This window comes from Python bivittatus, unplaced genomic scaffold (genome assembly GCF_059951505.1).
Source record: "Python bivittatus isolate LINGU-HERP-01145 unplaced genomic scaffold, Pbiv_v1 ctg000310_np1212, whole genome shotgun sequence".
Lineage (NCBI taxonomy): Eukaryota > Metazoa > Chordata > Lepidosauria > Squamata > Pythonidae > Python > Python bivittatus.
This window is the reverse complement of record NW_028277054.1, coordinates 5,376,518-5,395,479: the sequence shown is the minus strand read 5'-3', so window position 1 is coordinate 5,395,479 and position 18,962 is coordinate 5,376,518. Positions and strand designations below refer to the sequence as shown.

Genomic DNA, 18,962 nt, shown 5'->3' with positions numbered 1-18,962 from the left:
AGGGCCTTTATTCGTTTGGTATCACTACTGGCTGCAAGTCCACAACCCTGTATGCAAATGGGTTTATGTGGGGCCAATTCTAAGCTCCTGGGAGTAGTCAGTTGGGACGCCATGCTCCTCTTGGATGTTCCCTCAACACGCTCTTCCCTTCCTCAAGTGACCCAATTAAGGCAGTACCCCCACTGCACCCCACATGATTTTTAGCACCTTCTCACCTTTGCCAAGCCATCCCTGAAGTGATGTTAAAGCTGGACCTCGTTACTGTTCTCGTGGCACAATGATCATCAGATGAATCTGGAAGGCTCTAGAAATGGCTAGTGGGGACATGGCTTTGGGGTGTTATGCAGACAAGGGCCAGAGACAGAGAAAGGGGCTGATGCTGAGTGTAGGGGGGACAGTGGGGAGAGAGTGAACAGGTACAATTGGAGGAAACATCCAGAGGGTGCATAAGTGGCAACGTAAAATTCACAATGGGAGAAAAGGTATATTTCAGGATAGTGACACAGATAACTGCAATGCTATTCCTGCAGGTTTGTGGGGTCAGGCAAGGACTGTGAGTCATGCAATTACAATTCAGCAAGGCAAATAAGGCCTGGAAGCCCAATACTGGGGTGGCGTTGAGCACACTTGGAATACGGAGAATCTGTGGGATGCGCTCATAAAACAGCCTCTGTGCTTTGCCCAGAGAGCGGCTTCTGTGGTGTATGCGTCTAGTCACTGAACACCCTTTTCGCAGAAGGCAAACTCACAATTATTCCTATTAACCCTTCAAGTCTCCACTTATTACATAGAATTCTGACTTTTTCCTGGCTTCCAAACTAAGCCCCCAGCTGTGGCCATTCAGCATGTTTACTTTTAAGAAAGCCCCAGTAGGACTCAGAGGCACCCTTCTTAATGAAGAAATTAGTAACCAGCCCTGGGAGGGGATGACCGGGGGGAGGTTTGATTGCCATCTGAGGTGTTTAAACTTTAAAGCAATCTTTAAAAAAAACTCAAGAAGGGTGAGAGTTCTGGCAATCCAATGGGTTGCGTAATGAAAACTTGAGGTTCTATTGTCTTACATTTGACACTCATTTCTGTAATGAAGAGCCTTGTTTTTTTCACCTGCAATACCACACCATCACATTTTCCTTTGGAGACTGACAGGAAATGTTGTGCAGGGGAAATTTCATGCACGAAAGCAAAAGACAACTCCTACTGCTAGAGAGAACAGATCACATCATTCCAGCCCCCAAGGCCTACTTCTTTTAATGGACCTTTTTTTTAAATCTTGCCTTTAGTATTTTTATAAATAACTCAAGGCAGTAAACATTCCTAATGCTCCTTCCTCCTCCTATTCCCCACCCCAACAACCCTGTGAGGTGGGTTGGGCTGAATGAAAGGGACTGGCCCAAAGTCCCCAGCTGGCTTTCATACCTGAGGTAGGACTAGAATTCACCGTCTCCCGGTTTCTAGCCTGGTGCCTTCACCGCTAGACCAAACTGGCTCTCTGACTTCCTAAAAACCAGGAGGAAGGGCCATTTTGGTATCCAGGGAAATGTTCTTTGTCGGTGGAAAGAATGCACTTTTTCAGTTACCAGATTGCTGATTCAGCTGTTTCTCATGCCTATCTCCTTCTCCACAGTATTGAGCAGGGCCCCAAAAACAGCAATTTGTTGTGCCCCACATGTTTTGCTTTCTCTTCCATCTACTGCGAGGCCACATCAATCAAATGTCCTGAATCAGAGGACTGATATGTGAATGTTGCTGGGATGTTTCATGAAGGTAAAACTGAAACCAAAATACTTGGAGTGAGGAAATATTTAACTATGTTCACACAACATATTTACCCTTAGCTGGCAGACAGAATTAACCCAATTTTCTAAATTCATGCAACTCAATTAACCAGAAACAAATCATACAGTCCGGGTTAAACAATGTTCTAGGCTAGAATAGAATTGCCTATTTGGGGATTACTGTGCTGGGCAATTTCTTTATGCTGGTGCAGACATTCTTCAGAACTGGAAAATATGGCCGTAATATAAATATGTCAATAACTGTTTGGAAACCAAAATAGAGAATACCGGAGACAAAGAATATTGACTGCTAAAGGAAGACAGTAGGAATCGTTTGCAGATGCAAGGAAACCTAAGGGGTATTGTAATCTGCTTTCTGACCTAATTTGCAGCTAGAGATGGAAAGGAAGTTCATCTGATTGCCTTGGCCTAATTTTTCCTTTTCAAATCAATACATAGACCCAAACTCACTTCAAAATGTTCCACACTCCAAATTCTGCAAAGCAAGTTCTCAGTAAAAAACATGGTTTATAGAAAGCTCTGTATAAAACTGCATATACTCATAACCACAATATATGTAATATAATAGAGGAAAGTATTTGCAAGACTGCAAAACAGTGGGTGAAGTTGGGAAAAAAGACGTGTTTGATAAAAAGTGCACTAAAGCTCATTTAAAAGAAGTGAAAACAATAACACCCCCCCCCCAAACTTAACAAACCAATCCTGACATATTTGTAAAAATAAGAAACCAAGTTAAGTGTTTACCCATAAGTGGCTTGGTGGTAGAAGAGACCAGGCCATCTACTTCCAGAAATTACTGCAAATTTTGGCTTGACTGCAGTTTTCTGCACGTACACAAAGTTATATGAGAATTTAATTGCAGCCCATCTCCCCTTTTGTGGCAGCAGCTTTTAGCAAGTACAATGGGCTAATCGTGTTTCCTGGCATCACTTTTTTTCACTGTTTGAGCAGCTCCCACTCCCATATATATTTTGGCAGAAGTAAATATGTATTTGTACACACACACACACACACACACAATTTGAAAAGCTAAGCAACATTGGGTAACACAGTACCAGAAGCCCCTGGAGATAACCTCAGTTGTAAAGTCACTTCTTGGCAGAAGGCAATGGCAAACCACTTCTCTTTACTTACTATAAAAACTACATCAAGATGGTCAAGGAGTCACCAGGAGTTGAACTTAATTTAAGGAGTCTCTATCTTTTCCTCTCTATTAGCAGCAATTATCTGAAGCTACTTTTCCTCTTTGTGACCTTTTCCAGCTTCTGGAACAAAATCCTTCTATGGTAAAGGTTGTGCCACACCCTCAGCAAAGCTCCTTGTTCCTGGTTATCCTGTATAGTGAAATCGTGACAACATGTATCTATTTGTTGGCATCACCATTAAGAAAGCCAGAAATAGTTCATGGCAAATTCAAGGAAGCGTCACAGTTCTCCTGTCTGGTCTTATTCAAATCCAGCTAGCCAGCATCTTTTACTGACGTCAGTTTCCTTTATTGAGAAAATATCTGAGTCCCAAAGCGGTAAATGTGTGTGTGGCTCATTCGGAGGGTTGAGTTGTGATTTAAAATCAAAGCTGTTTTGACTCTACCTTTGAGGAATCATGTTTTTCATTTTGATTTTTTAGTATTATAATTATTCAATTATAATATTAATAAATTCATTAAAAGGAAATAAGGGTTTTCCCAAACTCTGAAGTTGTATCTGCATTTGGTTAACATGGAAACAATTAGAGGAGAGTCTGTAAGCTAAAATAGATTATGTTTTTCATTTACAAAATCCCATTTTCAATTCTGGCATCTTCCATTAAAACCATTTTAAAAAATTGTGACGGGCAAACTTCTATCTGAGAAATGGCAGTCCATTTTCTGTCTGGTTCACTAGACTAGATTGTCGAGGGGTTTTTAAGTCAGAACCAAATGAACAACGTTACAGCATATAATTATTGATGACCCTAATTGGAATGATGTAGATTCTTACATCCCTAAACCGACTTAAGCAAGTAGATGAATAGGAAGGCTTATTTTATTCTGATAGTTGACATCTCACCCTTAACTTGTATTTGGCCAGATTGATTTTCAGACTTCTTTATTTCTTTTTATTCCTACTGCCTTCTCTGGCATCTTTTGAGCTCCCAGAATTAGATGCTTGGAGCACTGCAACTGCTGAACTTAAGTTTGATGCGAAGATATTGAAAGAACTGAACCCTTTCCAGGATAAGATAAAAATGACCTTGTTCAACACAATGAGGCAAAATGAATATTTACACACCAGGGTGTTACGTTTACTTTATTGCTCTATTCATTCTAGATAAGGCTTCCAACTGAGCCAGCCTTTGCTTACTTTATTACATTGGTATGAAATAATGGAGATTTCCTAGAGTGGCCCATCCTGGATGTTCTTACCTTTCATTATCCACTTCTACTCTTGGGCTTTAGGTACAACTGCTGGGAAGAAAAATAGACTATAAACTAGGGATGGCAACCTGGAGCTTCAAAACAAAACAAAACACCTTTTTCTGGGTAGGAAGAAATAAGGGAGTGATTAAGTTCATGAAGGACTCTGAGACAGAAGTTGGATACAGTGGGGCATCACTGTTTTACTCACAAACCTTGTGGAAAACTATATCACTTGTTAGATTTATAAATTGCCTTTCCTCCAGGAGCTTTGAAAGGTGGATATAGCACTCCATTCTCCAGTGTTTCCCCACAACAACAACTTTGTGTGAATCTAGGTATTTACCCAGAATGAAGTCATGTATAGCATTCATCCTCAGAAAGCATGGAACAAAATAAAGCCCCAAACAGATCTCAAAGTCTTGCTGAAAAAACCAAGACTCAACACCTTTGCAAAAGGCCAGCAGAAATAAACTTACCTGATTTCAGAATGAATGCTGTTCCAGAGAACAGGTCAGCTACAGAGAAGTCCCTATGGCAAGGTTCTAACAGATGTGTCATCTTGAGGGACAGAATTTGAAAAGAACCCTCTCTTCCAGATCTTAATGGACTGCTGTGAGTAAGCAGACTCATAGTTATTCAGATCCTGGACCATGAAGGGCTTTAAACTTGGCAAAGATGAATATACACTGGCACCTAGTGCAGCTCTAGAAGCAGCAGTGTTACATGGGCAAATTGTCTGGTGCCCATAATTGCTCAAGTTGCTACATTCTGGACCAGTGTCAACCCCTTAGCAACAGAAGGACCTAGGTCTTGTCTGCTCAACAGGGGTAGGCAGCCTTATAGGGCTTTAAAGGTGACAAAGGTGGATTGCACCTGGAAACTCACAGCATAGCTCTTGAAGCAGATGTTAGATGGGCAAAGTGACTGGTGCCTATAATTGTTCAACCTGCTGCATTTTGGAACAACTGGATCTTCTGAGTAGTTTTCAATGGTAGCCCTTTGCAGAGCACATTACAGTAATCCAAGCAGAACTCTGGGTAGTAAAGAAGAATAAAAACACAATACAGTTATTGTTTAAAAAATTAAAAGGAAAAACATTGTTGAGGCCCCAATAAAACTCACATCCATAAATCAGCCATACCATGCCAGCTCCATCAATGTTCTGACCCCAGTGCCTGGGAGAAAAGCCAGGCTTTCACTGTTTTCCAGAAGCCACAGGGTCAGGACACACCTTCTCCCTCAAGGAAGCATTGCCCACCCACTTCCCTGGAGGTTTTCACCAACCAAGAAGGTGGGGATCTAGGTTACAGAGGGCACAGCTGATATCCCAGAGAATTCCATCCCTTCCTCGGGACCTAAATTCATCCCAAATAATCTTGAAAGATATGGTTTCTATCACCTGACTAGGATCTGCTCAGCTAGCATCCAGGTCCAAGTGAATATGAATGATTTTTATCCACCAAATGTCTCAAAAACTCTTGACCACAGCTTAATAAATACTCTTCTGAGTTACTTTAAATATGGCTGCAAGTCAGGATTCTGTGAATGCATTAAGGACAGATAAATATTGCTATTCCATTGCTTTTATTACCACAGTGTAAGCTCAGACCTCAGCCCTTATACATTTTTGGATTCACTGCTCACTTTTCTAGGCATATTAATTAATTAATTAATTAATTCATTAATTCATTAATTCATTAATTCATTAATTCATTAATTAATTCATTCATTCATTCTATATAGCTGCCCATCTCACAGTAGTGACTCTGAGCAGCGAACCAAGGGTTAAAAACAAAAAGGGTTAAAAACAAAAAGGGAAAACAACACAATTTAAAAAATACACACACAGAGACAGACACACCAAGCAATCCAGAGAGCACACGCCCATGGTCTAAAGAGTTACTCCAGTTTACAGTCAATAAAAAATACAACAGCCAGACAAAATTGTAGAGGATTATGGAGATAACCCTGAAGAAAGAATGCAAGAGGGATTAAATAAACCACAATTTAGCCCTGAGAAATGGGATGAGAAAGAAACTCAAGATTACCCCATCCTGATTCTCCCTGGTATAAGAGGGGACAGAAGAAAACTCTGACAGGCTTTCAAGATTCTGTTATTAAACCCTACAGCGGTGGTTCTTAAACAGTTTGACCCAATCCCCCCTTTGCCCGCTCTTGAATAATGTCATTGTTCCCGCAAAAAACCCAGACTTTCTCGTTTTCCCCAAGTGTCTAGGCAGCAGCAGTCCCAAACTGGATCCTTGACTCACAAACAAGCCATTACAAATTGCTCCTTTACCCCCAGGATATGCCCAAATGACCCCCTTGGAGGTAATTACACCCCCTCCCCCGCCACCCAGTTTAACAATGAAGTAGAGTTCCAGTAATCTTTGCAGTGTCTGTTTCCAGACCTGGCTTATCCATGCTTCCTCTCAGCATTCATCTGAGGTAAATGCTGCCTTTGATCCATGTTTATGCTTTTCAGTCGCTTTCTGTTGGTCAAACCAGCATGTTCTGGCAATATTTCAGACTACAGAGAACTGCATCTAAGCGATCTGCAAGTAATAAGAGTAAAAATAAAAAAATAAACATAAGAACAATAACCACTTCCCCAATGCCAAGAAATAATCTCCACATATAACATTCATGCTCTGAGGGAACAGAACACAGCCACCCTCAGACCTGATAAGTTTATTGAGAAAAATCAGGTCTCAACACTTTTGCAAAAGGCCAGGGAAGCTGGAGTCTGTCTGATGTTGGGGGAACACTTCCAGAGGATGAGGGCACTGATGGAGAAGGCCCAGCTGCAGGATCCCAACTGTTGGGCTACAGGAGCCTGATGGAGCCCTTTTCCAGCTCTGAATGGATAGGCAGAAACTGTTGAGAATAAGCAGTCCCATAGATATACAGGTCCTAAATGATAAAGGTCTTTAAAACTGAGAACCAGCACCTTGAAGTGCAACCACAAGCAAACTGGTAACCATGCAGCTCTTGAAACAGAATTCTTACACAGGCAAATCAACTGTGTTCTGGATCAGCTGAAGCTTCTGTGCAGTCTTTGAGGACAGTCCCATATAAAGCACACTGCAACAATTACAGTAATCCAAATGGCTTGAGTGACAATGTGTAAGGCCTCATTATCCAGAAAATACTTTATCTTTTTCATAAATAAAGCTGTGAAAACGGTTTTCCTCAACTGGGTGCTTCAAGCAGAAACTGTGAATCCCTTGGATTCTAGGCCAACACTTGCACAGAGAAGCATGACCTCATGCAGAAACAGAGATGGAATTTGTCTGCAGCTAAAGGATATTCATGTCCAATGCCATGCCAGCTTGAAGCAGAGCTGTTACACAGGCAAATTATGTAGCTGTTTAACCGCTACATAAAACTGCTGGAGGAGGTTATCTGAATGGTTTGGGCTCAGTCATCATCAGTATACCCAGTGATACATCCTGACCCTGGGCCAGCCAAGTGATGCTATTGATGGCCTGTCCCAGTGTCTGCAGGCTGCTGGTCAGTATGGGGAGCAACAAATTTAAACTTAATCTTGAAAAGACCAATATTTGGATGTGGCTGTGGATATTTGGGCCTTCCAAATCTGGGGACTTTCCATCTTTAGTTTGGATGGAGTAGTATTTCCCCACTCAAGACTGGTGCACAATTTCCATGTCAGTTAGGCCCACTCCTGGACTGGAAAGCCCTTCACACACTTACTCATGCCTTAGTCACCTTGCAAATTGACAGTTGGAAGTCTACATTAGGCTGCCATTGAAGACCATTGGAAGCTACACCTGGTCCAGAATGGGGTGGCATGAGTATTGAGGGGTTACACTGGTTGCCAGTCGGTTTCTGGGGACAATTCAAGATGCTAATTACCACCTATAAAGACCATCATTGCATAGAGCCTGCTTATTTGAGGGACCATCTGTCTCCAGCTGTTGCTGCTCATCTGGTGAGATCAAGCAGAATGGATATGCTTCAGGTCCATTTGATTAAGCTATCATCTATCAGACCTGGGAACTGTACCTTCTTTTTTGCAGCACCTATCATGTGGAATAGCATCCCTCCAGAGATCCATCCTGATGATGTTCAGAAAGTCATTGATCACCTGGCTGTCTTCCCAGGCTGTGAGGCATGGTGGAGCTTGATACCCTGTAGGATGTTTTGTTTGTTACAAAGATTTACTATCTGGATGCATATACAGTGGTACCTCGGGTCACGAACTTAATTCATTCCGCGACTCTGGTCACAACCCGAATTGGTCGCGACCCGAATCAAATTTTCTCATAAGGTTCAATGTAAATACGGTTAATCCGTTCTGACCCCTACGAATTTGGTTGCCAACCGAATTTGGTCGCGTCCCGAATCAAATTTTCCCATAAGGTTCAATGTAATTATGGTTAATCCTTTCTGAATCATATGTATTTTTTTAAAAAAACCACAAAAATATGAAACAAAATACAGTACAGTGCAGTACGAAGAGAGAGAATGCTAACCTTGCTCGAGGTGACTTCTGGCGTGGAGGACAGGAAGGCGGGTGGGGAGGCGGTTATTGCTTGGAGGGAGAGTCCCCCTCCCTACAGGAAGCCATGACATGTCACAGCAGGGAAAATGGCCGCGGATCCTGTTCATCACCCAATGCGGAGTTCGCAGACGGAAGCAAAATTTTGTGAACGGTGCTGTTCGTGATCCGAATTGGTCGTGAACAGAAGTGTTCATGACCTGAGGTACCAGTGTATTCTGTTAATTTTTTATTGTTACCACTTACTCTTACTGCTTCTTTTAAGCGTTATCTCAGAATCATTTGGATTTGGACCACCTCTAAACTTTATTATCAATATATATACACAAAGTACATTCATACATAAAGCATGAACTCTGCTGCTGAGCTATGGAGAGTCCCCTAAAGTTGCAAATCTGTCTTTCAGGATGAAGGATGATGTGTATTGGTCTGCTAAGCAATGATTACAAACTAAGATGTTCTCCTTGTACCTTCTCATAAAAACACACCAGGAGGAATTTAGAGCACTCTTCTCCATAAGTGTTGGGACAATGGTTCCAAGCCACCAAGGCCATTGGAACTCTGGAATTTGTCATCACTAAGCTGCTTGAGAACATCCAGTTGAAGGCTACTCTGTGTCCACCCTGTACAATTAGCTCTATACTGGCAGACATCCAAACACATATCCCAGAAACCTTGCAGCAATGGAGAAAGGAAAGTCAAGATAGATGAAGAGGCAAAGTCCACTTTTGTATGTTTAGGATGCGAGATCCTATATAAAGCTGCAGGACTGCATAGCAGAAGAGCAAACCAGCAGGAGAAGAAAGGAATCACATTCATCATACACATCTACTACACCAAAGGTAAAATCTCCAGCAACTTTCCAGCAACTGCTGCTCCACTCTTAAGGAAGATATGGAAGGGGGTTACTTTAGCATGGAAGGGTAGCCTCTGGTGCAAAAGGTCTCAATGGATCACTGGAATCTTCAGTTAAAAAGATCAGTTAGAATCAATAGGAAAGCGGAAAATCTTGTTGATTAAAAAGGGTTGGATATGGGAAGAAGGGAATTATAATATAATCTTAAGCAGGGAGGCGAGATGATTTGTTTGTATATCTGCTGTAAGGAAGATGGGAGTCACGTCTTTTTCTTTTCTTGTTTCTATCTATATAACATTCTTAGCTTTTCACTTCATGTTTTCTCTCTTTCCTTTAATTTCTTTTCTTTAATACTTTATCTTTTATTCTTGTAAAAATTCTTAACAGAAATTATTATTATTAAAAAAAAGGAAAGTAGAAAATCTTGGATGAAGTTTCAAGAATTATAATGTTGAATGTGTTGGAAGAGGGAAGATTTAAATACAGAGAATGTAACTTTCACTTTGACGAACCACATGCAAAAATGCACATCTACATCTTCGTTCCTATAGATCTAAAATTCGAACAGTTCGGTTTATGTTGTGGAGACATCCTTATAATTTCAGCTTGAAAGCTCCAAAGACCACCACCTGGTTCGAACACTTCTGCCTAGCTTAAAAATATACTTTTTCACCATCATGAAGTTTCTTTCTCTCTTCCTTTTTGCTCTCCTGGCAGCTACAGCTACAGGTAAGTCCAATACTATAACCAAGATGAGGCAATAGAGGGTTTGGTCCTGTGCAGAGCTGGTCAAGAACAATGTTTGACACCAATCAGCTTGAACATCATTCTAGTGTTGGCAGTAAGGGTGATCAAATTCCCCTCATGGCCATGAGATTTGCAAGATGAGGATGGACTATCCAGGAGCAATATCCTTCAATTACATTGCAGGCATTTTCACTGAATAAAATTGGTAGGACATGGAGAGGGCTGAAGCTTCCTGGAGGATAACTTGATTGTGAGATGGATGGCTATATAAATATGCTGAATAAATAAATAATTTTAATGTTTAAAATATTAATATCAATATTAATTTGTATATTTTCTTTTTAACTTTGTTATGTATGGCTCAGAGTCACTTGATTGCATGATGGGTGGCTATATAAATATTAATAAATAAATAAAATTAAAAAATAACGAAATTAGTACTTACAAGTTTCAGGGTTAGGCTACCTTTGTGTGAAACATCATTCTTGCAGATCAGATTTCAATTAAATGGAATCACTGTATAGCTTTTTATTAGCTGATGATTAATGGAAAGAAAAGGGAGGGGGGAAAGAAAGTTTTAGTGCATTTGAGGATCATATTAGCCCTTGCCTATGCCTTCCATATCACATACATCCCACTTAACTTACAGATAAAATGTGGAAATAGGCTTAGAAAAGTAAAGTCCTCTCACCTGCTTCCTTCTAGAAATTTCAAGAGAAGCCTCCCATTTTTAGGCACGTAACATTCCTGTAGGTACATACAGACCTTCTCTTCTTGACTAGTTCTCTTCTTGATTTATGCTTTGCTCAGCAATGCTTTCAGGGGGTTCAATTAGTAAAATCACCACCTGTCTAGTACCCGGATTACTCATGCCCAGTCAATGTTCATTAATTATTACATTCATAGTGATCAAGAGTAACATGGTTTACATGAAAGTAGATCTCCCCAAATGCAATCCCCAGAATAGCAACCTTCTGTATTGGGCTGAGAAAGTGTAGCTGACCCAAAGTCAGACCATACTTGGCTTCATGCAACATAGTTAGCAAGTAAGCCCATTTTCTTTGCTTGCAGATTAATGCTGGGTTCACCTATCATAATAATCTGGAAAAAAAACTAAAGTCAAGAGTCTTTAACATATTATGCGAATAACCCTGAAAACCAATCAAATAAATCTATACATAGACCAACATAAGGCATGGGTACAGTCATTAAAAATAAATATAAAAGTTGCATAGTGGTAAGATGAGACTAGTGAGAATGCTTCTGTAGTACAAGCACTTGAGAAGCACATGCCCTGTTGTTTCAGTGTGTCCAGGACACAAGGGCATTGCTGCTCCAAGTAGGGAGTTTCCTCTATTGACCTTCATGGATAGTTGAGGAGCCCTTATGACACAATGCTTGTTCTTAGTGACTTTCGTTGCAAAACATGCAGATCTGGGCAGAGGTAGACTTGTGTCAAAACAATAAGGGCGCTACTACAAAAGTGTCTTTTTAGCCCCAACCCATTCCGTGGTCAGCTCTGCCCTACACCTAAGGCCAAGAGAGTTAACAGAGGGTGATGATCTATTTCTTCCTACTTTCGGCAAAGTGAGACAGTTCAAAAGCCAATGAGAACCCTCCAAACCCCAAACCAGAACGTAAGTCACTCTCACAACTTCGTAACTTGCTTTGTTTTTCAAAGGGGGGAATCATATAGAAAGGAGTGGGTAAGCCTCCCCTGACTCTTGTCTGTGGTGGGTTTTTTTTTTTTTTTCAACCCTTTTTCGAATATTAAAAATTGCAGGAAATAGCCTCCCAGCCCACTTTCCAACAGTTGGAAGACCATTAAAGGCAACGTTTCCAGTTCGACCAAGGCATCCATGTTTGTATGCCACTGGCACCGGGTGTTAAACATTTATCCCAGAGAGTGGCTGAATGGGTAAGCCCTGGCAAGCAGATATCTTGTTCTCTTGCTGATTCTCTCTAAGTTAGGATTGCCTGATGCTTCTCTGCTTCATTCACCCAGAGAGGACAACAGTTCTTCTTGAGCACTTCTAAGCCTTTTGCTGAATGCCTGTCCTTGTGCACGTGAATCCTTCTCAATTTCAGTCCCTCCTTGTTCAAAATATATTTGCCCGAAAGCTATCAAACTCCAAAAACTACAACAACAGAAGCCACAGCATGAATACATAGCATGCCATGATCTCCTACAGGTGTTACATAGCTGCAGTCTCTGGTGGGTGCAGCATTTCTTCCATGGTTATTTGCAAGGGAGAATATATACCAGCTTAGAGGAATTATATGGACAGAATTCTTTTAAGGAAAGAAAAAAAACGAATAATTCTTATTCCTCCTTCTTCTCTTCAGCAAAGTCCTTAAACTGTTATGAATCTGGGACATCTCAGGTTTGTACCAGTGGCAAATGCTTTTCACAAGAAGAAGAAAATGACATTGGTAAGTGCATCCTGGGAAGGTAAGAATACGTTAATATTTTGCAGATTCCCAAATATCCTTTGCAACCCAAGGCGTTCTGTGACAACCTGTTGACCTCGCCTTGATGCTCAGTATCAATTCACCTTTGGGTGGGTCTTTTTGGCCTGTTTGTATGCCACAGCCATTAAAAATGCCTCTGATAACCCAAGTGATGCTAGTTACGGTTCTACTGCCACTTTCCAGCTGGAAGAATAAGTCAGTAAAACCTGAAGGCAATAAAGCTGTTGAGAAAAACTGGATCTTCATCCAGCAATTGACTACCAACACCCAAGCTCATACCTCAATTTTAGACGTCCTTGTTTACAATCTAATCATGGCATGGGGGCGGCAGGTGTGGATCTCAAAAAATTCATTGGTACTGGCTCTAATGTGTCCTTCTTGACATAGATTCCCATTTGTGCACCGTTAAGGACTTGGGCCAGCGCTTTAGCTTCAAAAATGTACTGTTGCAGGTATTAGTTCTCCACCTTTAGTTTAAAAAAGTACACTTAAAGATGGTTGATGATTTTGAGGCCAGCTGGAAGACAAACTCATGCTCTGCATTTCAATCCAAATTCCTTTGGAACGGAAAACAATCCCAAGCTATTTATGTTCTATCCTGTTCCCCTCTATAACCTATATAATCCAACTTGGTGTTTGGCTTTTTTAGTATCCCTGTAGAGATATAAAGATCTCTCTCAAGATTTTTCAAAATTGAGACCAAACCATTTAATTATGTACTGAAGTAGATATCTTAGTGCCCTTTTATGCACCATCCATATAAAGTTTTGGGATCGTGTGGTCTTCAATTTGAGGACCATGGAAGGCTGGGTTCTTTAGGATTTCTAACAGAGTCTGTCTGTCTGTCTACCTACCTATCTACAAGCAGAGCTGGAATGAAAATACATCCTGGGCAGACTCCACTCTGTATACAGTATGGATCCTGTCAGAGAAGGTCCCTTGTGAGTTGCATCTCACTTTTAAGGAGGTGTTAAATTTCTGAATCAAAAGTAAAAAAAAGAAAAAGAGAAAAAAAGGAGGCACCTTGTGATACTTACATCTTTTTGGTTTCTCCCATAAAATAATTCTAGACACAGGCAAATATGAAGTTTAAGAATCCATATATTTAGTGGATGACAGTTTCTGAACATAATTCAGTATGAAATGGTGCAATACAAGAATATGATCTATTGTTGACCATCCCTATGCAAATCCTCATCGCCAATTTCCTTCCAATCTTGAAGCATACAGTTTAGGTGCTTGGCATATAATTTGCTAAGCACACTCAGAAGACTATGGGCCTATAAGAGGGCAGATTTTTCTCATTATCCTTTTTGTGTTTTGGTACTATAATTGCTAGCCCCCAACCTTCAGGATATGATTTGTTTGATCAAGATGCAAACCTGGTCTAACTAGTGGGACTAGTCCTCCTCCAGGTCTCCACACTCCCTGTGTGACATTGCCATATAAGCCATAATACAAAATCCATCCAAATCGAAGGTAAATGTAGCCCACGTTTCCTGCAAAAAAAAGGATTTCACATTTGGAGTGAAACTTTACACAAAAAGTTGGTCTTTGGGACTAACTGGCCAGCCTGCAGTGTTCCATGAGATGAGGATGAGATGGCTAGCTTTGGGGAAGATATCATGATACCTGCTTTTGAGGAGTTACATTTGAGGTGTTAAATTTTGGCTTGAGAGTGTTCCTCCTGTAAGGTAGTGAGATGCCTTTCCTCCCCCTTGATTACAAAGAGGAGAAGCAGGGAAATGTGTCTCCCAGGTCAAGTGATTGCAATGAGTTCACTGGACTGAGTAGATGATATACTCCCTGGAGGGCATCCTACAATTTGATCCATCTGGGTCAAATTCAGCATTTTGGAGGTACAATGTTCCTGCTGTTTCCCTTCAAAGAGTGCCTAGCATCCTGAATACTAGCAGAGCTTTATGGCATCATTAACATGCCATGACACCCATCACCCACAATTACCTCTTTTACCCAGATAAAGGCCATCTCCCCATGAATGACTTATCATACCTTCATACCATCCCCAATCTAGCCTGCTGTAAAGTCTGCCCCATTATGGTTATTTTGTCACAACAAAGGTTGGAAAAGCCTGGAACATGCTGTGAGACTCTAGGTGGGAAATGACTGATGTATGTTGTGGAAAAAGAGCCAAAGAGTGTGAAAATATGTTGATGCCAGTAGTGGGGAAGAAGGGAGGGAGAGTGGAGAAGTGCAACCAGAGGAGGCAGACAGAGTTTGCCATAGTGGGAGGTGAAGCAGCAGCTGTACAAACCAGGGTGGAGGGAGGAAGTCTCCTCATCTCTCCAGGGCCCCAACTACAGATGGGAGATCATTAGATTTCTTCCTCCTCCTCCTCTTCCTCCTCCTCTTCTCCTCCTCCTCCTGCTGCTGCTGCTACTTTTGACAGTGCCTTACTAGAATTAACGTATTGTTTCCTTTAAAGTAGGTGGGAAGTCGGGGGAAAAATACAGTTTACAAAGCTGCCTTCCATCATGCAAAGAACTCAACATAAAACTCACATTTGGAGAAAAAAAATATTTCAGGGCAGCTACCAAATGCTGTGACACGGACAACTGCAATAGTATTCCTGCAGGTATGTGGGGTCAGGCAAGGATTGCAGCTCATGCAATAACAATTCAGCAGGTCAGCTAAGGCCTGGAAGCCCAATATTGTGGTGGTGTTGAGCACACTTGGAATACGGAGAATCTGTGGGATGCGCTCATAAAAGAGCCTCTGTGCTTTGCCCATTCAGAGAGCGGCTTCTGTGGTGTATGCGTCTAGTCATTGAACACCCTTTTATCAGAAGGCAAATTCACAATTATTCCTATTGACCCTTCAAGCTGCCATGTACTACGCAGGATTCTGGCTTGCTCTTTGCTTTTTCTTAGCTTCCAAACTAAGCCCCCGGCTGTGGTCATTCAGTATTTTTATTTTTCAAGAAGTAGGACCCAGAGGCATCCTTCTTAATGAAGAGGAAATGAAAGACACCCCCTGAGGTAGGGGTGGGAAAGGTTTGGTCTCTATTTAAGGGGTTAAAATTAAAAATAATATTTAAAAAGCTCAAGCGGGGCAAGGATTTTGGGAATCTGTGGGTATCATATTGAAAACTTCAGGGCCTTGGTCCTGCAGTTTTGGTTACGAAGTCATGGCTGTCAGTTCTGTCAAGGAGCTTTTTCAGCCAGACTACCATACCATCACATTTTTCTTTACCGAATGGGTTTTTTCATTCACACAACACAATAGACCAGAAAGGAAGGTTTAACTTGCAGATACACCCCACACACCCACTGTTTTAGATTGCCATCTTTCTTCAGACCCAGATGAGCAGCACACCATCTTCACCACTGACCTGGTTAAGTGTGTTGCATAAAGCTGGACAGAACATTTCTAGTACTGATCTGTACTTTCAACATTTGGCTTGAAACCTGGACCTTGTTTAGGGTTTGTTTGGATGATGAACCAAGTCAGGAGTAGAAAAACCCAGTGATTCCCTATAGAGTTATCAGTCAGAGAAAAACTCTTATAGAAGTCTTAAGAAAGAGACAAAGCATCACACAAAGCCAGAAGCCCAAAAGCAAAGTCAGCCTCAGAATTCAGAGGGAAGCTCCATCCAACAAGGCTAAATCAGGCATTAGGAATGTTTGGAAGACAATAACGAGAACTTATAGACCCAAGTTTCTAAAGTCCTCCAGAAGAAGCGTTTTCTCTTGAATTGAACTGCCAGTTCATCCATTACTCTTGGAATTCCCTCTTCATTAGACGGACAATACACATTACATAAACAGCAAGAAGCACAAGGTATAAAAATTGCAATAGAAAGATACAGCAGGGGAAATTTCGTGCACAAAAACAAAAGTCAACTCCTACTGTTAGAGGGAGCAGCTCACACTGTTCCAGCCCTCAAGGCCTATTTCTTTGAATGGATTTCCTAAAAACCAGGAGGAGCGGCCATTTCGATATCCAGGGAAATGTTCCTTGTTGTTAGAAAGAATGTAGCTTTTCAGTTACAAGACTGCTGGTTCAGCTATTTCTCATGCCTATCTTTCTCCACAGTACCTAGCACAGATGCGAAAAACAGCAATTTGGAGTGCCCTGCATGTTTTGCTTTCTCTTCCACCTACTGCGAGGCCACAGTGATCAAATGTCCTGAATCAGAGAACCAATGCGTGAACATTACTGGGAAGCTTTCTGACGGTAAAACTGAAACCAAAATACTTGGGGTGAGGAAGTATCTGGCTAGGCTCACATCACATGTTTAGTCCTGGCTGGCAGACAGAATTAATTTTCTGAATGTCTACAGCTCAACTGCGAATTTTGTCTTGGCTGTAGTTGTCTCTCTCACACACACACAAATATGTACATAATCCTGGAAAGTTCAGCAAGGTTGGTTGGACCTGGCTAGCCTTTGGATGAGCTCAGCTGGAAAGCCAGAAACAGCTCTTGGCAGAAGGTGGTGGGAAACCCCTTCTCTTGTGTTGCTCTAAAAAATACATCAACATGTCCACAGAGTCAGTAAGAGTCAAAGAGTCTCAACCTTTTCCTTTGTATTAGCAGGAATTACCTGAAGCTACTTTTCCTCTTTTTGATCTTTTCCAGCTTCTGGAATAAAATCCTTCTATGGTAGAGGTTGTACTACACCTGCAGCAAAGAACATTACTATCGGTGACGCTATAGCCACAAATAAAGACTCCTGGCTTGAAATTGCTGGCATCAGCATGGAGAAAGCTACAGGTAGTTCATGGTCAGTTCGAGGAAGCTTCACAGTTACCCTCCTCTCTGGTCTTATTGGAATCCAGCTGACCAACTTCTTTTATTGATCTTGGTTTCCTGTATTGAAAAAGCATCTGAGTCCCAAAGAATTAAGGATGTGGCTCATTTGGACAGTTGAGGTGTAACTTAACCCCAAAGATGTTTCAATGTTACCTCTGAGATATTACGTTTTTGTGTCAGTACTATGTGATTTTTTAAAAACGTTTTAATAAGTTTCAGTCATTATGCCTAACCAATTTATTAAAAGGTTTTTCCCAATCTCTGACATTACAATGTATTTGCATTCAGTTAATGTGAAAAAAAATAGAGGAGGATCTATAAGCAAAAAGTAGAATATATGTTTTTCATATAGAATATCCCATTTTCATCTTTGGAATCTTCCATTAAAACCATAATAAAAATTGTGACAGACAGCCTTTGTCTGAAACACTGGCAGTCCATTTCCTCTCTAAGAAACTAAAAGTTAAAGTGGTCTTTAAGCCAGAACCAAATGAACCACATTATGGCATATAATGACCAGCAATTCTACTTGAAATAGGACAGATTCCTATGTCCCTAAAACCACTTGACCAACTGGATGAGTAGCAATTGTATGAGTAACTTTGTTGTGATAGTTGACTTCTCTCACCTCACCCTCCTCGAAAGAAACTTACCTGGATTTGGCCTGATTGAATTCCACTTCCTCCTCCTCTTAGGGCATCTTCTGAGCTTCCAGAATTCAATGCTCAGAGCTCTGTAACTGCTGAGTTTTGGCTTGACGAGTAACTAATAAAAGAACTGGATCCTTTCCAGGGAAGAATGGAAATGTCCCTGTTCATCATAATAAGGCAAAATATCTATTTGCTCCTCAGGGAGGTATGTTTACTTTCTTGCTCTATTCATTCCGGATACAGCCTCCAATTGCACCAGGCTTTGCTTATGGTTTCTTCTTCTTCATCACCATGTTATGATACAAAAGGGATTTCCTAGAGTGGCCCATCCCAGATGACCTTTTCCTTTATCTCTGCTCCCTTGCAATGAAACCTTTTAAGCCACAAGAACTCTCCCAGCTGGAATGGATGAATCTGGCCACTCAGCAGACCTATGGCCCCTAATACTGCCTTCCGGAGCGCTCTCTGCTGCTTCTGTAAGGATACAAACTGTTTGGTAGTTAATTCATCCCTCCCCCCCCCAACAATAGATGCATGGAGGTGGCAGAGAAAACCCATAATCAAATCTTTAGATATTTGAACAAGAAGGACGGTGGCAGCCAAAGCTCTCAGGCATCCTCCTGCACCACGAGGAACACAGTCCAGCTGTACAAAACAGTGAGCTTTGGACCGCTCTTTAGTAGTCAGCGTCACAAAAAGTTTAGTCAGCTTGCCAAGTGCTGGTATCCAAGATTCACAGAACCCTAGA

The 18,962-nt window shown here is 41.3% G+C and overlaps 1 protein-coding gene and 1 long non-coding RNA gene across 2 annotated transcripts; one reads left to right on the top strand and one right to left on the bottom strand.

Moving 5' to 3' along the window:
- Positions 1–3,914: 3,914 nt before the first annotated feature.
- On the bottom strand, positions 3,915–12,666 carry LOC148216110 (uncharacterized). Its single transcript, XR_015795982.1, has 3 exons — positions 8,221–12,666; positions 6,606–6,749; positions 3,915–5,227 (listed from the first exon to the last, which is right to left on the bottom strand). It is a non-coding gene; the product is annotated as an uncharacterized LOC148216110 (long non-coding RNA).
- Positions 10,215–17,718, top strand: LOC112542866 (phospholipase A2 inhibitor and Ly6/PLAUR domain-containing protein-like). Its single transcript, XM_088139937.1, has 5 exons — positions 10,215–10,301; positions 12,666–12,752; positions 15,238–15,387; positions 16,848–16,988; positions 17,391–17,718. The coding sequence occupies exons 1-5, from the start codon at positions 10,250–10,252 to the stop codon at positions 17,609–17,611; spliced, it is 651 nt and encodes a 216-aa protein (XP_087996063.1). The 5' UTR covers positions 10,215–10,249; the 3' UTR covers positions 17,612–17,718.
- Positions 17,719–18,962: the final 1,244 nt, after the last annotated feature.